Source organism: Dendronephthya gigantea, unplaced genomic scaffold (genome assembly GCF_004324835.1).
Source record: "Dendronephthya gigantea isolate DGI-Jeju-01 unplaced genomic scaffold, DenGig_1.0 000006F, whole genome shotgun sequence".
NCBI lineage: Eukaryota > Metazoa > Cnidaria > Anthozoa > Malacalcyonacea > Nephtheidae > Dendronephthya > Dendronephthya gigantea.
In genome coordinates this window covers 4,026,766-4,043,058 of record NW_021163016.1, presented here as the reverse complement: position 1 = coordinate 4,043,058, position 16,293 = coordinate 4,026,766, and the positions used below count along the sequence as shown (strand labels likewise).

Sequence of the window (16,293 nt, the reverse complement as noted above, 5' to 3'; positions counted from 1 at the left end):
GGAAAAGAAAAATATAGGAATCTATTTCAAGAAAACAAAATGTCAGTCTCAATTTTATATTCTCGTTGTTTCTTGCAGACAATATCTAAATCTATTAAATACCAACCTGCTAACTTCACTTGCTATTTCATCTGTGCATGCGAGTTGGCCGCCAGATGGCGATTTGAGCCATGAGATGAACTTTTCAAACTTACTCATAGGAAACTTCTTATAAAGGCCTTTACACCTTAGAATCTCAAACATTTGTTTTCTGCTCGATGGTGCATTTTGTTTCTCTCGCAAGGCTGAAACTGTCATTGCGTTAATTTGCATCGACCCTTGATGTTCTAGATAATTGTCTAACAATTCGTTCTCATGTCTAGTAACGCTTTCTCCCTCTTGCGGTTCATTGGAATCAAAGTCATGTTCTTCTGGTCGTAGTTTTTTGCGCTTTGGAGCGACATTGTAGAATCGTTTCTGGTTTTTCCGACGTTTCTTATTTAAGCGTATTCCTCTGCCAAGACTGCACGTTATAACCTATAATATCATGGAAATAATCGGTGATTAATTAATTGCGCAAATAAAAGGGAGAAAACGTAAATTCATTCTTCATCTTGCCTTAAAATTGTCCAAATCAATATGTGTTAGCCCTGTTTGTAGAATAAAGTCGGAATAAACCTCCTCGGGTGTTGGACACTGAACATCTTTAGTTTGTTGAATAATAGAAAAATTTTCTTCCCAAAACCGTGAGACCTTCAGTCTGTCATCCATCCTTCAGGTATCAAGAGTGTCATTGTTATGCCTGTGTAACGCGACACCGCGGAAATTGGTATAGACTTAGCCGCAATTCTCAATACTTAGACTTCAAACTTGGTGAGAAAAAATATTTATGAATATTCAAGAAAATATGCCTTGCACAAAAGATTTGAAGCTTGCACACGGTAAAAACGAATCGTCTGAATTAATAACATTTTGTATACTTTAAGCGTCAAAATAGCCATTTCATAGCGGTCATATGTGTATGAGCTGTCAAAAGGTTGCAGAATGCGTATTCAGAAGAGAAATTGAACGTTTTTAAGATATTCAAAAGGTTTCTCTTTGATTGCGGTACAGAAATGCACAATTCTGGGTTGAAACTTCTTAAACACCAGTCTCTGTGGTGTCCTGTAACGCCAGCATATCAAATTTCAAAGGTCTTTCCGAACTAACAAACATCGCCCTTGTTTTTCAGCTTATTCAGTTAAAACAATATTGGCTCGAGTGGCAGCCTACGGACCCGGCAAACATTATCGAATCCCTCAGGTAATGATAATTTTTACGTATTCCATTCGGCATTGATGATGATCGATCCATCCTGGATCGCCCTGGCATACCTAGTGCCAATTGTAAGATTAATGAAGTTTAAAACAAATTTTTGGGATTAGGTGTTATTAACAGTAGCAAGGTTTCACAACTGTATGTTTCTAACGTGCGATTTTACCTTTTCCCAGTGCGGACACCAGCGGATTGAACGTTATTCCATGCATTCGGTCCCGATCAGGTAATCATTAATTTTTTTCTGTATTGCATTTAATATACATTGCGTTTGGTTTTGCGTTGCGTTGTGTTTTGCGTTGCGTTGTTGTTTCGATTTCCGTTTCTGTTTGATATGAAGCGAGGTTTCTTAAAATACTACAAATCTACAACGTGACTTTCATGCATAATTCTTTCTGTATCGCATTCTCGGGACTTTATAAATCGTGTTTGGTTTTGCGTTGCGTTGCGTTTGGATTTATAATTCTATAATTAACAGGGGAGCTATCGTTTGGTTTAGAAACGAGCGTGGTATACAACTGAAGTTTCAATTTAGTATGGGTAGATTTAAGCAAAAAGCGAGCCTATATACATCGATGAAGCGAGCTTTCTTAAGATACATCAAATCCGTTGATGGTTTTTAAAATCTTTTAAGTTTAGTGTAATATATAAGTTACTTTTGTGTTCGAATTTTGATTATATGTTCGGCTAATTATTTGGTCTTTATCTCGCTGCCAAGGCTGACGTGCGGTGCTACGGACAAGTCAGTTTGCACCCATAGGTCTTGCAGTAATGATAATACCATCTATCTATATATTGTTCAAGAATGAAATGGTCACGCAAGCATGGAGTATGATTTCGTGAGTTTACTTCGTGATTAGTGTAACTCCGTTTCAACATTCCTTGCTTAGTTTTGTGATATTTCCTTCACCCGAAAAGCCTCTAAAACTCTAAACCCTAACCCTAACCCTAACCCTAACCCTAACCCTAACCCTAACCCTAACCCTAACCCATACCCTAAAAAAATCCAAAATTTTAATTTGCTCGAACAAATTTGAAAAAATGTTTAAAATTAAGAAAATATTTTTTTGAGCCTAAAAAAACTGGTGATGTCCCTGGAAAACCTTTTAAACTCCTAAAAATTTAAAAAAGAAAAACCAACCCTATGGCAAACCCTTGACCCCATGGCAAACCCCAACCCTAAGGCTGACCGTTTCTCGCCTCTGAGACCCGTAATTTTCTCTCCTCCTCTCTTCTCTCCTTTTTCCTCCCCCTCCCCCCTCTTCCCTCCCCTCTCCCCCTCCCCCCCTCTCCCCTCCTCCCTCCCCTCTCTTCCCCCCTTTTCTTCTCTTTTTTTCCTCTTTTTTCTCCCCTGTTTTTTTCCCTCCTTTTTTCCCCCTTTTTTCCCTCTATTTTCTCCCCTTTTTTCTCCCCTTTTTTTCTCCCCTTTTTTTTCTGCCTTTTTCTTCCCCTTTTTTTCCCCTTTTTTTTCCCCTTCTTTTTCCCTTTTTTTTCTCTCCTTCTTTCCCCTTTTTCCTTCTCCTTTTCCTTCCCTTTCTTTCCCCTCCCTTTTTTTCCTTTCTCTCTCCTCTCCCTTCCTTTCCCTCCCTTCTCCCCTTCCCTTCCTTCCTCCCTCTCCTTTTCTCTCCCCCTCTCCCTCTCCCCCTCCCCCTCTTCCCTTCTCTTTCCTCTTCCCCTTTCCTTTCCTTTTCTCCCTTCCCTTTTCTTTTCTTTCCTTCTCCTTCCCTTAACCCCCTTCCCTTTTCCTTCTTTTCATTTTCTCCTCTCTTTTCTTCCTTCCCTTCTCTCCTTTCCCTCCCCCTCCCCTTCCCTCCTTCCTTTTCCTTCCCCTCTCCTTTTGTTTTTTCCCTTCCCTTTTTTCCCCTTCTTTTTTTCCCCCTTCCCCTTTCCCTCTTCTCTTCCCTTCCCCTTCCTCTTCCTTTCCTTTTCCCCTCTCCCTTTCCCTCTTCTTTTCCCTTCCCTTTTCTTTTCTTTCCTTTCCCTTCTCCTTTCCCCTTCTCTCTCTCCTCTTCTTCCCCCTTTCCCCTCCTTTTTCTTTCCCCTCTCCCTCTTCTTTTTCTTCCCCCTCTCCCTCCTCTTTCCTCTTTCCCCTCCCTTTTCTTCTCTTTCCTCTCCCCTTCTCCCTTTCCTCTCTTTCCCCTCTCCCTCTTTCCTTTCCCCTTCTCTCCTCTTTCTCTTTCCTTCCCCTCTCCCCCCTTTCTCCCCTTCTCCCCCCTCTTTTTTCTCTTTCCTCTTTTTTCCCCTCTTCCCCTTCTTCTTTCCTCTTTTTCTTCTTTCCCTCTCCCTCTTCTCTCCTTCCTTTTTTCCCCTTCCCTCCTCTTCCCTTCCCCTCTCCTTCCCTTTTCCTTCCTTCTCTTTTCCTCTCTCTTCTCCTTTCCTTTCCCTTCCTTTCCCTTTTCCCTCTCTCTTCTCCTTTCCTTTTCCTTCCTTTCTCTTTTCCCTCTCTCTTCTCCTTTCCTTTCCCTTCCTTTCTCTTTTCCCTCTCTCTTCTCCTTTCCTTTCCCTCTTTCTCCCTCCTCCCTTCTTTCCCCCTTCCTTTTCCTCCCCTCTCCTTCTCCCCTTCTCCTCCCCTCTTTTTTTCCTCCCCCTTTTTTTTTCTCCTCCCCCCTTTCTTTTTTCTCCTCCCCTTCTTTTTTTCTCCCCTTTTCTTTTCCCCTCTTTTCCTCCTCTCTCTCTCCCTCCCTCCCTCCCCTTTTTTTCTTCCCCTCTTTCCTCCCCCCTTCTTTCTTTTCTTTTTTCTCTTCCCTTCTTTTTTCTTTCTTCTCTTCCCCTCTCTTTCTTCTCTTTTTTCCCTCCTCCCTTTCTCTCTCCTTTTTTTTCCTCCCCTCTTTCCCCTCTTTTTCTCTCCTTTTCCCCCTTCTTCTCCCCCTTTTTTTCTTTTCCTTTCCTTTTCCTCCTCCTCCCCCCCTTTTTTTCCCCCCTTTTTTCTCCCTCTATTTTTCTCCCTTTTTTTCTCCCTTTTTCTTCCCCTTTTTTTCCCCTTTTTTTTCCCCTTTTTTCCTCCCTTTCTTTCTCCTCTCTTTCCTCCTCTCTTTTCCTTCCCTTCTTTCCCCCCCCCTTTTTTTTTCCTCTCTCCCCTCCTTTCCTTTATTTCTTTTCCTCTGCCCTCCTTTCCCTCTTCCCTTCCCCCCTCTTCCCTTCTCTCTCCTCTTCCCCTTTCCTTTTTTCCCTTCCCTCCTCTTCTCTTTTCCTCTCCTTCTCTTTTCCCCCTTCCCTCTTCCTTCCTCTCCCTCCCCCTCCCCTTCCCCCCTTCCCTCTTCTCTCCCTTCCCTCTTTCTCCCCTTTTCCCCTTCCTTCCTTTTCCCTCCCCTCTCTTTCCCTTATTTTCCCCTTCCCTTTTTTTCCCCTTTCCTTTTTTTTTCCTTCCCTTTTCCCTCTTCTTTCCTTTTCTCCCTCCCTCCCTCCCTCCTCTTTCTTCTCCCCTTTCCCTCTTTTTTCCCCTTCCTCTTCCTCTTCCTTTCCTTTTCCTCCTTCCTTCCTTCCTTCCCTCCTCTTCTCTTTTCCTTTCCCCTCTCCTTTCTTTTCTTCTCTTCTTCTCCCCTCTCCCTCTTCTTTCTCTTCTCCCCTTCCCTCCTCTTTCCTCTTCCCCTCCCTTTTCTTTTCCTTTCCCTCCCCCTCTCTCTCTCCCTTCCTCCCCCTCCCCCTCTTTCCCTTCCTTTTCTCTCCTCTTTCTCTTTTCCTCCCCTCCTTCCCCCTTTCTCCCCCTCTTTTTTCTTCTTCTTCTTCTTTTCTTTTCTCCCCCTTCTTTCCTTTCCCCCTTTTCTTTCTCTTCTCCTTTTCTTTCTCCTTTTTTTCTTTCCCCCTTTTTTTTCCTCTCTCCCCCCCCATTTTTTTTCCCTTTTTTTTCTCCTCCCTTTTTTCTCCCCCTTTTTCTCTCCTTCCCCTTTCTCCTTTTCTTCTCTTCCTCCCTTCCCCTTCTCTCCCCTTTTTTCCCTTTTTTCTTCTTCCCCTTCCTTCTTTCTTCTCTCCTTTCCTTTTCTCTCTTCTCTTTTCTTCCCCTTTTTTTCTTTTCCTCTCCCCTTTCCTTTCCTCTCTCTTTCTCCTCTTTTTCTCTCTCTCTCCCATTTTCCCCCCTTTTCCCCTTTTTTCTCTCTCTCCTCCCCCCTTCTTTCTTCTCCTCCTTTCTCCTTTTCCCTTCCCTCTCTTTTCTCTCCTCTCTTTTTCTTTCCCTTCTCTTCTCCCCCTCTCTCTTTTTTCTCCTCCTTTCTTCCCTCTTTCCCTTCTCTCCTCTCCCTCCCTCTTTCCCTCCCCTCCCTTTTTTTCTTTCCCTCTCCTCTCCTTTCTTCCCTTCTTTCTCCTAACAACTCCTCCCAACATCTCCCAACCCTTTCTCACATTTCTCCAAATTTTCTCTCAAAATTCTCCCAACATTTTTACACACATTTTCCCAACTTCCTTCCAACTCTCTTCCAACCTTTCCATAACTTCTTTCCCATCATTTTCCAAACATTTCCATAACTTTCTCCCAACTTTCTCCCAACTTTCTCCCTATCTCTTTCCCAACATTTTCCACATCTTTTTTCCAACTGTTTCTTACCTTCTTCCACATATTTCTCCAACTTTTTTCCCAACTCTTTCCCAACTCTTTAACAACTTTTTTTCCAACTTTTTAACAACTTTTTCCCAACTTTTTCCACATCCTTTCCCCATCTTTTTCCCATCATTCTCCACATCTTTCTCCATAATTTTTCCCAACTCTTTTACAACTTTTTAACAACTTTTTTCTTAACTCTTTCCCAACTTTTTCCCAGCCTTTTTTCCATGTTTTACCTAACTTTTTCTCAACTTTTTCCCCATCTTTTCCCCAACTTTTTCCTAACATTTTCCACATCTTTCTCTAAATTTTTTCCCAACTTTTTTCCAACTTTTTACAACCTTTTAAAAACTCTTTAACCACTTTTTAACAACTTTTTAACTACTTTTTGCACCTCTCCCCCAACACTTCTTTACACACTTTTTTACAAACTTTTTTACACACTTTTATACACACCTTTTTCCAACTTTTTACACCATTTTTACACTATTTTAACACCATTCTTAGACACTTTTCACACCATTTTTACACACTTTTTACACACTTTTTTACACTCTTTTTATACACTTTCTTACATCTTTTTTACAACTTTTTTACACATTTTTTACACCTTTTTTACACCATTTCTACACCATTTTTACACCATTTTTTAACACTTTTTTTACCCACCATTATTACACCATTTTTACACCATTTTTACACTCTTTTTTAACACCATTTTTACACCATTTTTTAACACTATTTTTACACACATTTACACCATTTTTTACACACTTTTTACACACATTTGCACCATTTTACACACTTCTTTACACCATTTTAACACCATTTTTACACCACTTTTACAGCATTTTTACAGCATCTTTACAACATTTTTAACACTTTTTTTACACACAATTTTTACACACTTTTTACACACTTTTTTACACTAATTTAACACACCTTTTTACACACTTTTTACACACTTTTTACACACTTTTTACACACTTTTTCACACCATTTTTAAATCTATTTTCACACACATTTTCACACAAATTTTTACACCAAATCCTTATCCTAGTGAATTTATCAAGCTCTAAGCATTTACATATTGTCTAAGTTATCTGGATTTTCTTGACTACAAAGAATTTTGTCTTGGGCTACCTGTGTCTATCTTGGGCTACCTGTGTCTGCTTCGAAACAGCTAGCCCAAGACAAATTAACTCTCCATCAAAAAAAAATCTTAAACTTCATATAATAACATTTTAAACTTTCTTTTATTCTCTGAGTTTTTTTTTGAAAAAAAAGTCTTTTGTCTTGGGCTTCCTGTGTCTATCTTGGGCTACCTGTGTCTGCTTCCAAACAGGTAGCCCAAGACAAATTAATTCTTCATCAAAAAAAATCTTAAACTTCCTATATTAACATTTTTTAACTTTCTTTGATTCTCTCAAATTTTTTTAAAAAAAAGTTTTTTGTCTTGGGCTAATGTGCCTGTCTTGGGCTACCTGTGTCGGTCTTGGGCTACCTGTGTCTTACTTTACACATTAGCCTAAGACATAGGAGATTTGTTAAAAAGTTGTTAAAAAGTTGTTAAAAAGTGGTTAAAATGTTGTTGAAAAGTTTGTTGTCCAAAGTGAATCTCAAAAAAAAAGTGATTCCGATTCCGAATCAGAACTGAACAGTGAGTGAACTATACGAAAATCAGAACTGAACTGTGTGTGAACAGTGAGTGAACTGTACGAAAATCAGAACTGAACTGTGTGTGAACTGTACGAAAATCAGAACTGAAATGTTAGTGAACTATACAAAAATCAGAACTGAACGGTGTTGAACTGTACGAAAATCAGAACTGAACTGTGTGAGCTGTACGAAAATCAGAACTGAACTGTGAGTGAACTATACAAAAATCGGAACTGAACTGTGAGTGAACTATACAAAAATCAGAACTGAACTAATTATGACGTCACTTCCGGGGAGCATCGCTTATTTCTCTGCTTCCTTACACTTTGACTTTCAACTTCCGATTTTTCGTGGGCGTGGTCAGACACCCCGCTTAATCTACTTTTTTTCTCCAGATTCAAATTTTGAATAAATTTTTCGCGAGATTCATTTTCGGTTGCACTTTTTTCTCCAGATTCATTTTAAGATTTGAATATTTTCTTCAGATTCATTTTCAAATGACGTTTTTTTCTCCAATTCAGATTCTGAATTACTTTTTCCCAAGATTCATTTTTGGAGGGATTCGCTTTTTTCTCGAGATTCATTTTTGTATTCACATTCACATTCACTCCACATTCAGATTCGGAAAAAAAATTTTCCGAGATTCATTCTTGGAGAAAAAAACAGAATAGAAGATGAATCTCAAGAAAAAATTCGAATCTTAAAATGAATCTGGAGAAAAAAGTGAAACCGAAAATGAATCTTGAGAAAAATTTAATCGAAATTTGAAGCTGGAGAAAAAAAATTTATTCCAAAAATGAATCTCGATATAAAAGTGAATCCCAATTTGAATCTGGAGAAAAAAAGTGAATACAAAAATGAATCTCGAGAAAAAAGCGAATCCTTCCAAAAATGAACCTCGAGAATAAATTCGAATTTGAAAATGAATCTCGAGAAAAAAGCGAATCCTTCCAAAAATGAATCTTGAGAAGAAATTCGAATTTGAAAATGAATCTCAAGAAAAAAGTGAAAACGAAAATGAATCTCGAGAAAAATTTAATCGAAATTTGAAGCTGGAGAAAAAAATTTAATCCAAAAATGAATCTCGATATAAAAGTGAATCCCAATTTGAATCTCGACAAAAAAGTGAATCCAAAAATGAATCTTGAGAAAAAAAGTGAATCCTTCCGAGAATGAATCTCGAGAAAAAGTGATTCCGAATCTGAATGTGGAGAAAATAAGTGAATCCAAAATGAATCTCGAGAAAAATTTCCAATCCTAATTTGAATCTCGAGAAAAAAGAATCCAAAAATGAATCTCGAGAAAAAAGTGAATCCTTCTGAGAATGAATCTCGAGAAAAAAGTGAATCCCAATTTGAATCTGGAGAAAAAAAGTGAATCCAGAAATGAATCTCGACCAACCAACACACCCTACGAAATACCTCCCATTGGATCCAATTCGCCGAATTTGTTTCAAAGACAAGGATCGAGGCAATAACATTATCAGAGACTTGGTTAAACACAACCATACCAAATGCCGAGATCAACTTGGAGGGCTATAAAATTTACCGCCAAGACCGCCTTCACAAAAGAGGAGGAGGGGTAGCTGCGTACATTCGGAGTGATATTAAGGTCACCGTACTGAAGGAAATATCATCAGTTTCCACCGATTACTTCCAGCAGCTTTGGCTCAAACTTCAGACTAAAAAGTTAAGATCTATCCTGCTCTGTGTATCATATAGACCACCAGACTGCCCGCCGTCCTGCCTAGAAAACAACCTAAAAGCAAGTTATATGCAAGCCGCCATGCAGGACAAACCCATATTTATTTTGGGAGACCTCAATTGCAACACCATGAAGGTCACCGCTGAGACCACAGCATTGGAAAACTTCATGTACGAGATGAACTTAAAGCAATTGATCACTTCACCAACCAGGATCACAAACACTTGTGAATCACTAATCGACGTAATCATAACTTCATCACCCAACCTTGTCCATCAAAGTGGTGTTATGGACACACTCATAAGCGACCACCTACCAGTATACACCGCGTTAAACATGAAACTTCCTAAGCCATCAGTACAGAGCATCCTGACGCGAAGCTATAAAAGCTATGATAGTTCAAAGTTCATTACCCATCTTGGTACAAGATCACAAGAACTCATTTCTATCTTTTTCGATTCCAATGTCAATTCAAAACTCAGAAAACTTAATGATGTCCTCTCTACTACTTTGGCTGTCCATGCTCCAATTAAAGAGGTCAAGATTCGACGTCGCTCCTGTCCATTTGTTACTGCTGACATCAAAAAACAAATGATCTACAGAGACCAGCTACATCGTCGATACAAACAGACACGAGAAATGGAGGACTGGAAGAACTTTAAAACAGTCCAAAAATCAATCAAATCCACCTTAAAAGTCGCAGAGAAAGACTACGTCCGCACTGAAGTTAATACACATAAAGACAAACCTGGGTCACTTTGGAAAGTAATTCATAGCCGCATTCCGTCTAGAGACAAAACAACCCCAATATACAGCAAAAACCAGGAAGAGGTTGCCAACGATTTTAACAGTTTTTTCCAGTCAGTAGGGATAACAGCCGCCGAAACAGCTACGCAACTGGCCTTAGATAATAACATCAATATATCTTCCATGTCTGCCTGTGAAATCAAGAACCTACAATGTCCGATCGAAGAGTCATTCCACTTCATACCTGTTACCTGTGCGGAAATTGAACGCATACTAACATCTATGCCATCAAATAAATCACCAGGTCCCGACAAAATCAGTATGAGAACTATTAAAGACTGCCTCCAAGTAATCTTAGGCCCCCTGACGGATATCATCAACAGTTCATTTACAACTAATACGTTTCCAGAAGCCTGGAAAATAGCAGAAATCATACCAATATTAAAAGAAGGGGATCACGAAATAGCCTCCAACAACCGTCCCCTCTCAATGCTCAATGTAATCTCGAAGGTATGTGAGAAAGCGGCCTTAAATCAATTCACGAGTTTTTTAAATCGGACCGGCCACCTTACGGCACACCAGAGTGGAAACAGAAAGTACCATTCAACGGAAACCCTCAATATATTAGTAAACGATTTTTTCCTGAACGCAATGGATAACAAAGAGCTATCTGCCCTTATTCTGTTAGATCTGTCCAAAGCCTTCGATAGCATCGACCACACAATATTGCTTCAAAAACTAAGCAATATTGGAGTATCTCGTAAGGCTCTAAATTGGTTTAGAAGCTACCTTTCAGACAGAAAGCAATACGTACGCATTGGCTCTTCAGTATCAGAAACTCTTTCAATCACTCATGGCGTCCCACAAGGGGCAATATTGTCACCTCTGTTATTTTGCATCTATATAAACGACCTTCCAACAGCACCAAAAACAGCTAAGTTAGAATCATTTGTGGATGATTCGAAAATATTCATGTCCTTTCCAATCACGAATATAATCGATGCAAAAAGTAACATAGAAGAGGATCTTAAGAGGATTGCAACATGGTGTTTCACAAATAAGCTGTTAATTAACCCTGAAAAGACAAAATTAATGCTAATAGGCACTCGACAGTTAATCGGAAACCTTACTGAAGGACTGGTTATCTCGTTCCTAGGAAAAGAGATCACACCTTCCTCTTACGCCAAAGACCTAGGGCTATTCATGGACAGTTATTTAAGTTATGATCATCATATACGACACGTCATATCATCTTCAATGGCAAAACTGTACCAAATAAATAGAGTAAAGGACAGCTTCGATAGCGAAACCCTCCACACGATTGTCAATGCCCTAGTGATGAGCAGATTGTATTACTGCTCTACGGTGTGGTCGAATACATCGGCAACAAACATAAAAAAACTCGAAAAAGTACAAAATTTTGCTTGTAGGATTATAACAAATACAAGGAAATACGACCACATAACACCAGTACTACAGGCGATCGGTTGGCTCCCAGTCAAGGAACATTTACAGTACAGAGATACACTAATGGCTTATAAATGCATGAACGAACTTGCACCGCCGTACTTATGCGACCAGTTTTTAAAACGAAATGCAGTTCACAACAAGAACACCCGGAATAAAGACGACCTTGACATTCCCCCATGCAAAACAACATCAGGTCAAAGAAGTTTTTGCTATAGAGCAATAAAAATCTGGAACATTCTAGATAAAGATTTTAAAAAACTACCTTTTAAAACATTTAAGAAGCACTTAAAGAAAAATATGTTAACAAATAACGTTAACGGAAACCTATCTTAGTTAAAGTATTAAAATCTTAGTGTAACTATACAACTAGGATTTCTCTTAATTGTAAACATATTTTATAAACATAGCATAGTCAATAACGTAATTGTAGATAGAAATATACCTATTTTTAGCCTTGTTAGTACATACTGAAAAGCCCTATTGGGAGTATGTTTTATGTATAATAATAATAATAATAACACCATCTTGGTGTGTCTAACCAAGCCCACAAAAAATCGGAAGTTGAAAGTAAAAGCATAAGGAAGTAGCGAAATAAGCCCCACCTACCAGAAGTGACGTCATAGTTACATTCAGAGGGCGATTCCGACCACGCCCACAAAAAATCAGAAGTTGAAAGTCAAAGCGTAAGGAGGTAGCGAAATAAGCCCCGCTAACCGGTTGTGACATCATGATTAGATTAAGTGGGCGTGTCCGACCAAGAGTCAGCTTGCAGTGCTCAAAAAGTCTTTCGTGATTGGTCTAACACTTGTTAATAATTAATAGATGCTAATTATGAAAAATTGAATTATACAAGAGGTCGTTCAAAATGAATCTTCGCTGCAAATATTTTAACAGACTGTTTTGTCACTCTTGTTTATTGCCGGGTTTTAAATACTATAAGATAGGCGTAAATGTTTATACAGCACTAACATAGCGAGTGTAGCAAGCGCAGCAGTCGTAGCAAGCCTTGCAAGCGTAGCAAACGTAGCAGTCCTAGCGGGCGTAGCAAGCGTAGCAAGCGTAGCAAGCGTAGCAAGCGTAGCAAGCGTAGCAAGCGTAGCAAGCGTAGCAAGCGTAGCAAGCGTAGCAAGCGTAGCAAGCGTAGCAAGCGTAGCAAGCGTAGCAAGCGTAGCAAGCGTAGCAAGCGTAGCAAGCGTAGCAAGCGTAGCAAGCGTAGCAAGCGTAGCAAGCGTAGCAAGCGTAGCGTAGCAAGCGTAGCAAGCGTAGCAAGCGTAGCAAGCGTAGCAAGCGTAGCAAGCGTAGCAAGCGTAGCAAGCGTAGCAAGCGTAGCAGTCGTAGCAAGCGTAGCAAGCGTAGCAAGCGTAGCAAGCGTAGCAAGCGTAGCAAGCGTAGCAAGCGTAGCAAGCGTAGCAGCGTAGCAAGCGTAGCAAGCGTAGCAAGCGTAGCAGCGTAGCAAGCGTTAGCAGTCGTAGCAAGCTATCAAGCGTAGCAAGCGTAGCAGTCGTAGCAGCCGTCGCGTAGCAAGCGTAGCAGTCGTTCAGCAGTCGTAGCAAGCGTAGCAGCGTAGCAGCGTAGCAAGCGTAGCAGCGTAGCAACGCGTAGCAAGCGTAGCAAGCGTAGCAAGCGTAGCAAGCGTAGCAAGCGTAGCAAGCGTAGCAAGCGTAGCAAGCGTAGCAAGCGTAGGCAAGCGTAGCAAGCGTAGCAAGCGTAGCAAGCGTAGCAGCGTAGCAAGCGTAGCAGCGTAGCAAGTCGTAGCAAGCGTAGCAAGCGTAGCAGCGTAGCAAGCGTGGCAAGCGTAGCAAGCGTAGCAAAGCGTAGCAACGCGTAGCAAGCGTAGCAAGCGTAGCAAGCGTAGCAGCGTAGCAAGCGTAGCAGTTCGTAGCAAGCGTAGCAGTCGTAGCAAGCCTATCAAGCGTAGCAAGCGTAGCAGTCGTAGCAGTCGTAGCAAGCGTAGCAGTCGTAGCAGTCGTAGCAAGCGTAGCAAGCGTAGCAAGCGTAGAGCGTAGCAAGCGTAGCAAGCGTAGCAAGCGTAGCAAGCGTAGCAAGCGTAGCAAGCGTAGCAGCGTAGCAAGCGTAGCAGCGTAGCAAGCGTAGCAAGCGTAGCAAGCGTAGCAAGCGTAGCAAGCGTAGCAGCGTAGCAAGCGTAGCAAGCGTAGCAAGCGTAGCAAGCGTAGCAGCGTAGCAAGCGTAGAAGCGTAGCAAGCGTAAGCAAGCGTAGCAAGCGTAGCAAGCGTAGCAAGCGTTAGCAAGCGTAGCAAGCGTAGCAAGCGTAGCAAGCGTAGCAAGCGTAGCAAGCGTAGCAAGCGTAGCAGCGTAGCAAGCGTAGCAGCGTAGCAGCGTAGCAAGCGTAGCAAGCGTAGCAGCGTAGCAAGCGTAGCAAGCGTAGCAAGCGTAGCAAGCGTAGCAAGCGTAGCAAGCGTAGCAAGCGTAGCAAGCGTAGCAAGCGTAGCAAGCGTAGCAGCGTAGAGCGTAGCAAGCGTAGCAAGCGTAGCAGCGTAGCAAGCGTAGCAAGCGTAGCAAGCGTAGCAGCGTAGCAAGCGTAGCAAGCGTAGCAAGCGTAGCAAGCGTAGCAAGGTAGCAAGCGGAGCAAGCGTAGCAAGCGTAGCAAGCGTAGCAAGCGTAGCAAGCGTAGCAAGCGTAGCAAGCGTAGCAAGCGTAGCAAGCGTAGCAAGCGTAGCAAGCGTAGCAAGCGTAGCAAGCGTAGCAAGCGTAGCAAGCGTAGCAAGCGTAGCAAGCGTAGCAAGCGTAGCAAGCGTAGCAAGCGTAGCAAGCGTAGCAAGCGTAGCAAGCGTAGCAAGCGTAGCAAGCGTAGCAAGCGTAGCAAGCGTAGCAAGCGTAGCAAGCGTAGCAAGCGTAGCAAGCGTAGCAAGCGTAGCAAGCGTAGCAAGCGTAGCAAGCGTAGCAAGCGTAGCAAGCGTAGCAAGCGTAGCAAGCGTAGCAAGCGTAGCAAGCGTAGCAAGCGTAGCAAGCGTAGCAAGCGTAGCAAGCGTAGCAAGCGTAGCAAGCGTAGCAAGCGTAGCAAGCGTAGCAAGCGTAGCAAGCGTAGCAAGCGTAGCAAGCGTAGCAAGCGTAGCAAGCGTAGCAAGCGTAGCAAGCGTAGCAAGCGTAGCAAGCGTAGCAAGCGTAGCAAGCGTAGCAAGCGTAGCAAGCGTAGCAAGCGTAGCAAGCGTAGCAAGCGTAGCAAGCGTAGCAAGCGTAGCAAGCGTAGCAAGCGTAGCAAGCGTAGCAAGCGTAGCAAGCGTAGCAAGCGTAGCAAGCGTAGCAAGCGTAGCAAGCGTAGCAAGCGTAGCAAGCGTAGCAAGCGTAGCAAGCGTAGCAAGCGTAGCAAGCGTAGCAAGCGTAGCAAGCGTAGCAAGCGTAGCAAGCGTAGCAAGCGTAGCAAGCGTAGCAAGCGTAGCAAGCGTAGCAAGCGTAGCAAGCGTAGCAAGCGTAGCAAGCGTAGCAAGCGTAGCAAGCGTAGCAAGCGTAGCAAGCGTAGCAAGCGTAGCAAGCGTAGCAGCGTAGCAAGCGTAGCAAGCGTAGCAAGCGTAGCAAGCGTAGCAAGCGTAGCAAGCGTAGCAAGCGTAGCAAGCGTAGCAAGCGTAGCAAGCGTAGCAAGCGTAGCAAGCGTAGCAAGCGTAGCAAGCGTAGCAAGCGTAGCAAGCGTAGCAAGCGTAGCAAGCGTAGCAAGCGTAGCAAGCGTAGCAAGCGTAGCAAGCGTAGCAAGCGTAGCAAGCGTAGCAAGCGTAGCAAGCGTAGCAAGCGTAGCAAGCGTAGCAAGCGTAGCAAGCGTAGCAAGCGTAGCAAGCGTAGCAAGCGTAGCAAGCGTAGCAAGCGTAGCAAGCGTAGCAAGCGTAGCAAGCGTAGCAAGCGTAGCAAGCGTAGCAAGCGTAGCAAGCGTAGCAAGCGTAGCAAGCGTAGCAAGCGTAGCAAGCGTAGCAAGCGTAGCAAGCGTAGCAAGCGTAGCAAGCGTAGCAAGCGTAGCAAGCGTAGCAAGCGTAGCAAGCGTAGCAAGCGTAGCAAGCGTAGCAAGCGTAGCAAGCGTAGCAAGCGTAGCAAGCGTAGCAAGCGTAGCAAGCGTAGCAAGCGTAGCAAGCGTAGCAAGCGTAGCAAGCGTAGCAAGCGTAGCAAGCGTAGCAAGCGTAGCAAGCGTAGCAAGCGTAGCAGCGTAGCAAGCGTAGCAAGCGTAGCAAGCGTAGCAAGCGTAGCAAGCGTAGCAAGCGTAGCAAGCGTAGCAAGCGTAGCAAGCGTAGCAAGCGTAGCAAGCGTAGCAAGCGTAGCAAGCGTAGCAAGCGTAGCAAGCGTAGCAAGCGTAGCAAGCGTAGCAAGCGTAGCAAGCGTAGCAAGCGTAGCAAGCGTAGCAGCGTAGCAAGCGTAGCAAGCGTAGCAAGCGTAGCAAGCGTAGCAAGCGTAGCAAGCGTAGCAAGCGTAGCAAGCGTAGCAAGCGTAGCAAGCGTAGCAAGCGTAGCAAGCGTAGCAAGCGTAGCAAGCGTAGCAAGCGTAGCAAGCGTAGCAAGCGTAGCAAGCGTAGCAAGCGTAGCAAGCGTAGCAAGCGTAGCAAGCGTAGCAAGCGTAGCAAGCGTAGCAAGCGTAGCAAGCGTAGCAAGCGTAGCAAGCGTAGCAAGCGTAGCAAGCGTAGCAAGCGTAGCAAGCGTAGCAAGCGTAGCAAGCGTAGCAAGCGTAGCAAGCGTAGCAAGCGTAGCAAGCGTAGCAAGCGTAGCAAGCGTAGCAAGCGTAGCAAGCGTAGCAAGCGTAGCAAGCGTAGCAAGCGTAGCAAGCGTAGCAAGCGTAGCACGCGTAGCACGCGTAGCACGCGTAGCACGCGTAGCAGCACGCGTGCTACGCGTGCTACGCGTGCTACGCGTGCTACGCAGTCGTAGCAAGCGTAGAAAGCGTAGCAGTCGTAG

General features: G+C 43.2%; 2 protein-coding genes across 2 annotated transcripts; both read right to left on the bottom strand.

Annotated features, from left to right (window-relative positions):
• Nucleotides 1-3,019: 3,019 nt before the first annotated feature.
• Nucleotides 3,020-4,087, bottom strand: LOC114516643 (octapeptide-repeat protein T2-like; the record flags this gene model as incomplete). The annotated part of the gene is made up of 1 exon (XM_028536169.1): nt 3,020-4,087. A coding segment is annotated over one exon (1,068 nt), but the record flags the coding sequence as incomplete, so codon positions are not given.
• A 293-nt stretch (nt 4,088-4,380) lies between these two features.
• LOC114516642 (octapeptide-repeat protein T2-like) lies at nt 4,381-5,842 on the bottom strand. Its single transcript, XM_028536168.1, has 3 exons — nt 5,831-5,842; nt 5,245-5,590; nt 4,381-5,078 (listed from the first exon to the last, which is right to left on the bottom strand). Exons 1-3 carry the CDS (start codon nt 5,840-5,842, stop codon nt 4,381-4,383), a joined length of 1,056 nt encoding a protein of 351 aa, XP_028391969.1.
• Between the last annotated feature and the right edge of the window lie 10,451 nt (nt 5,843-16,293).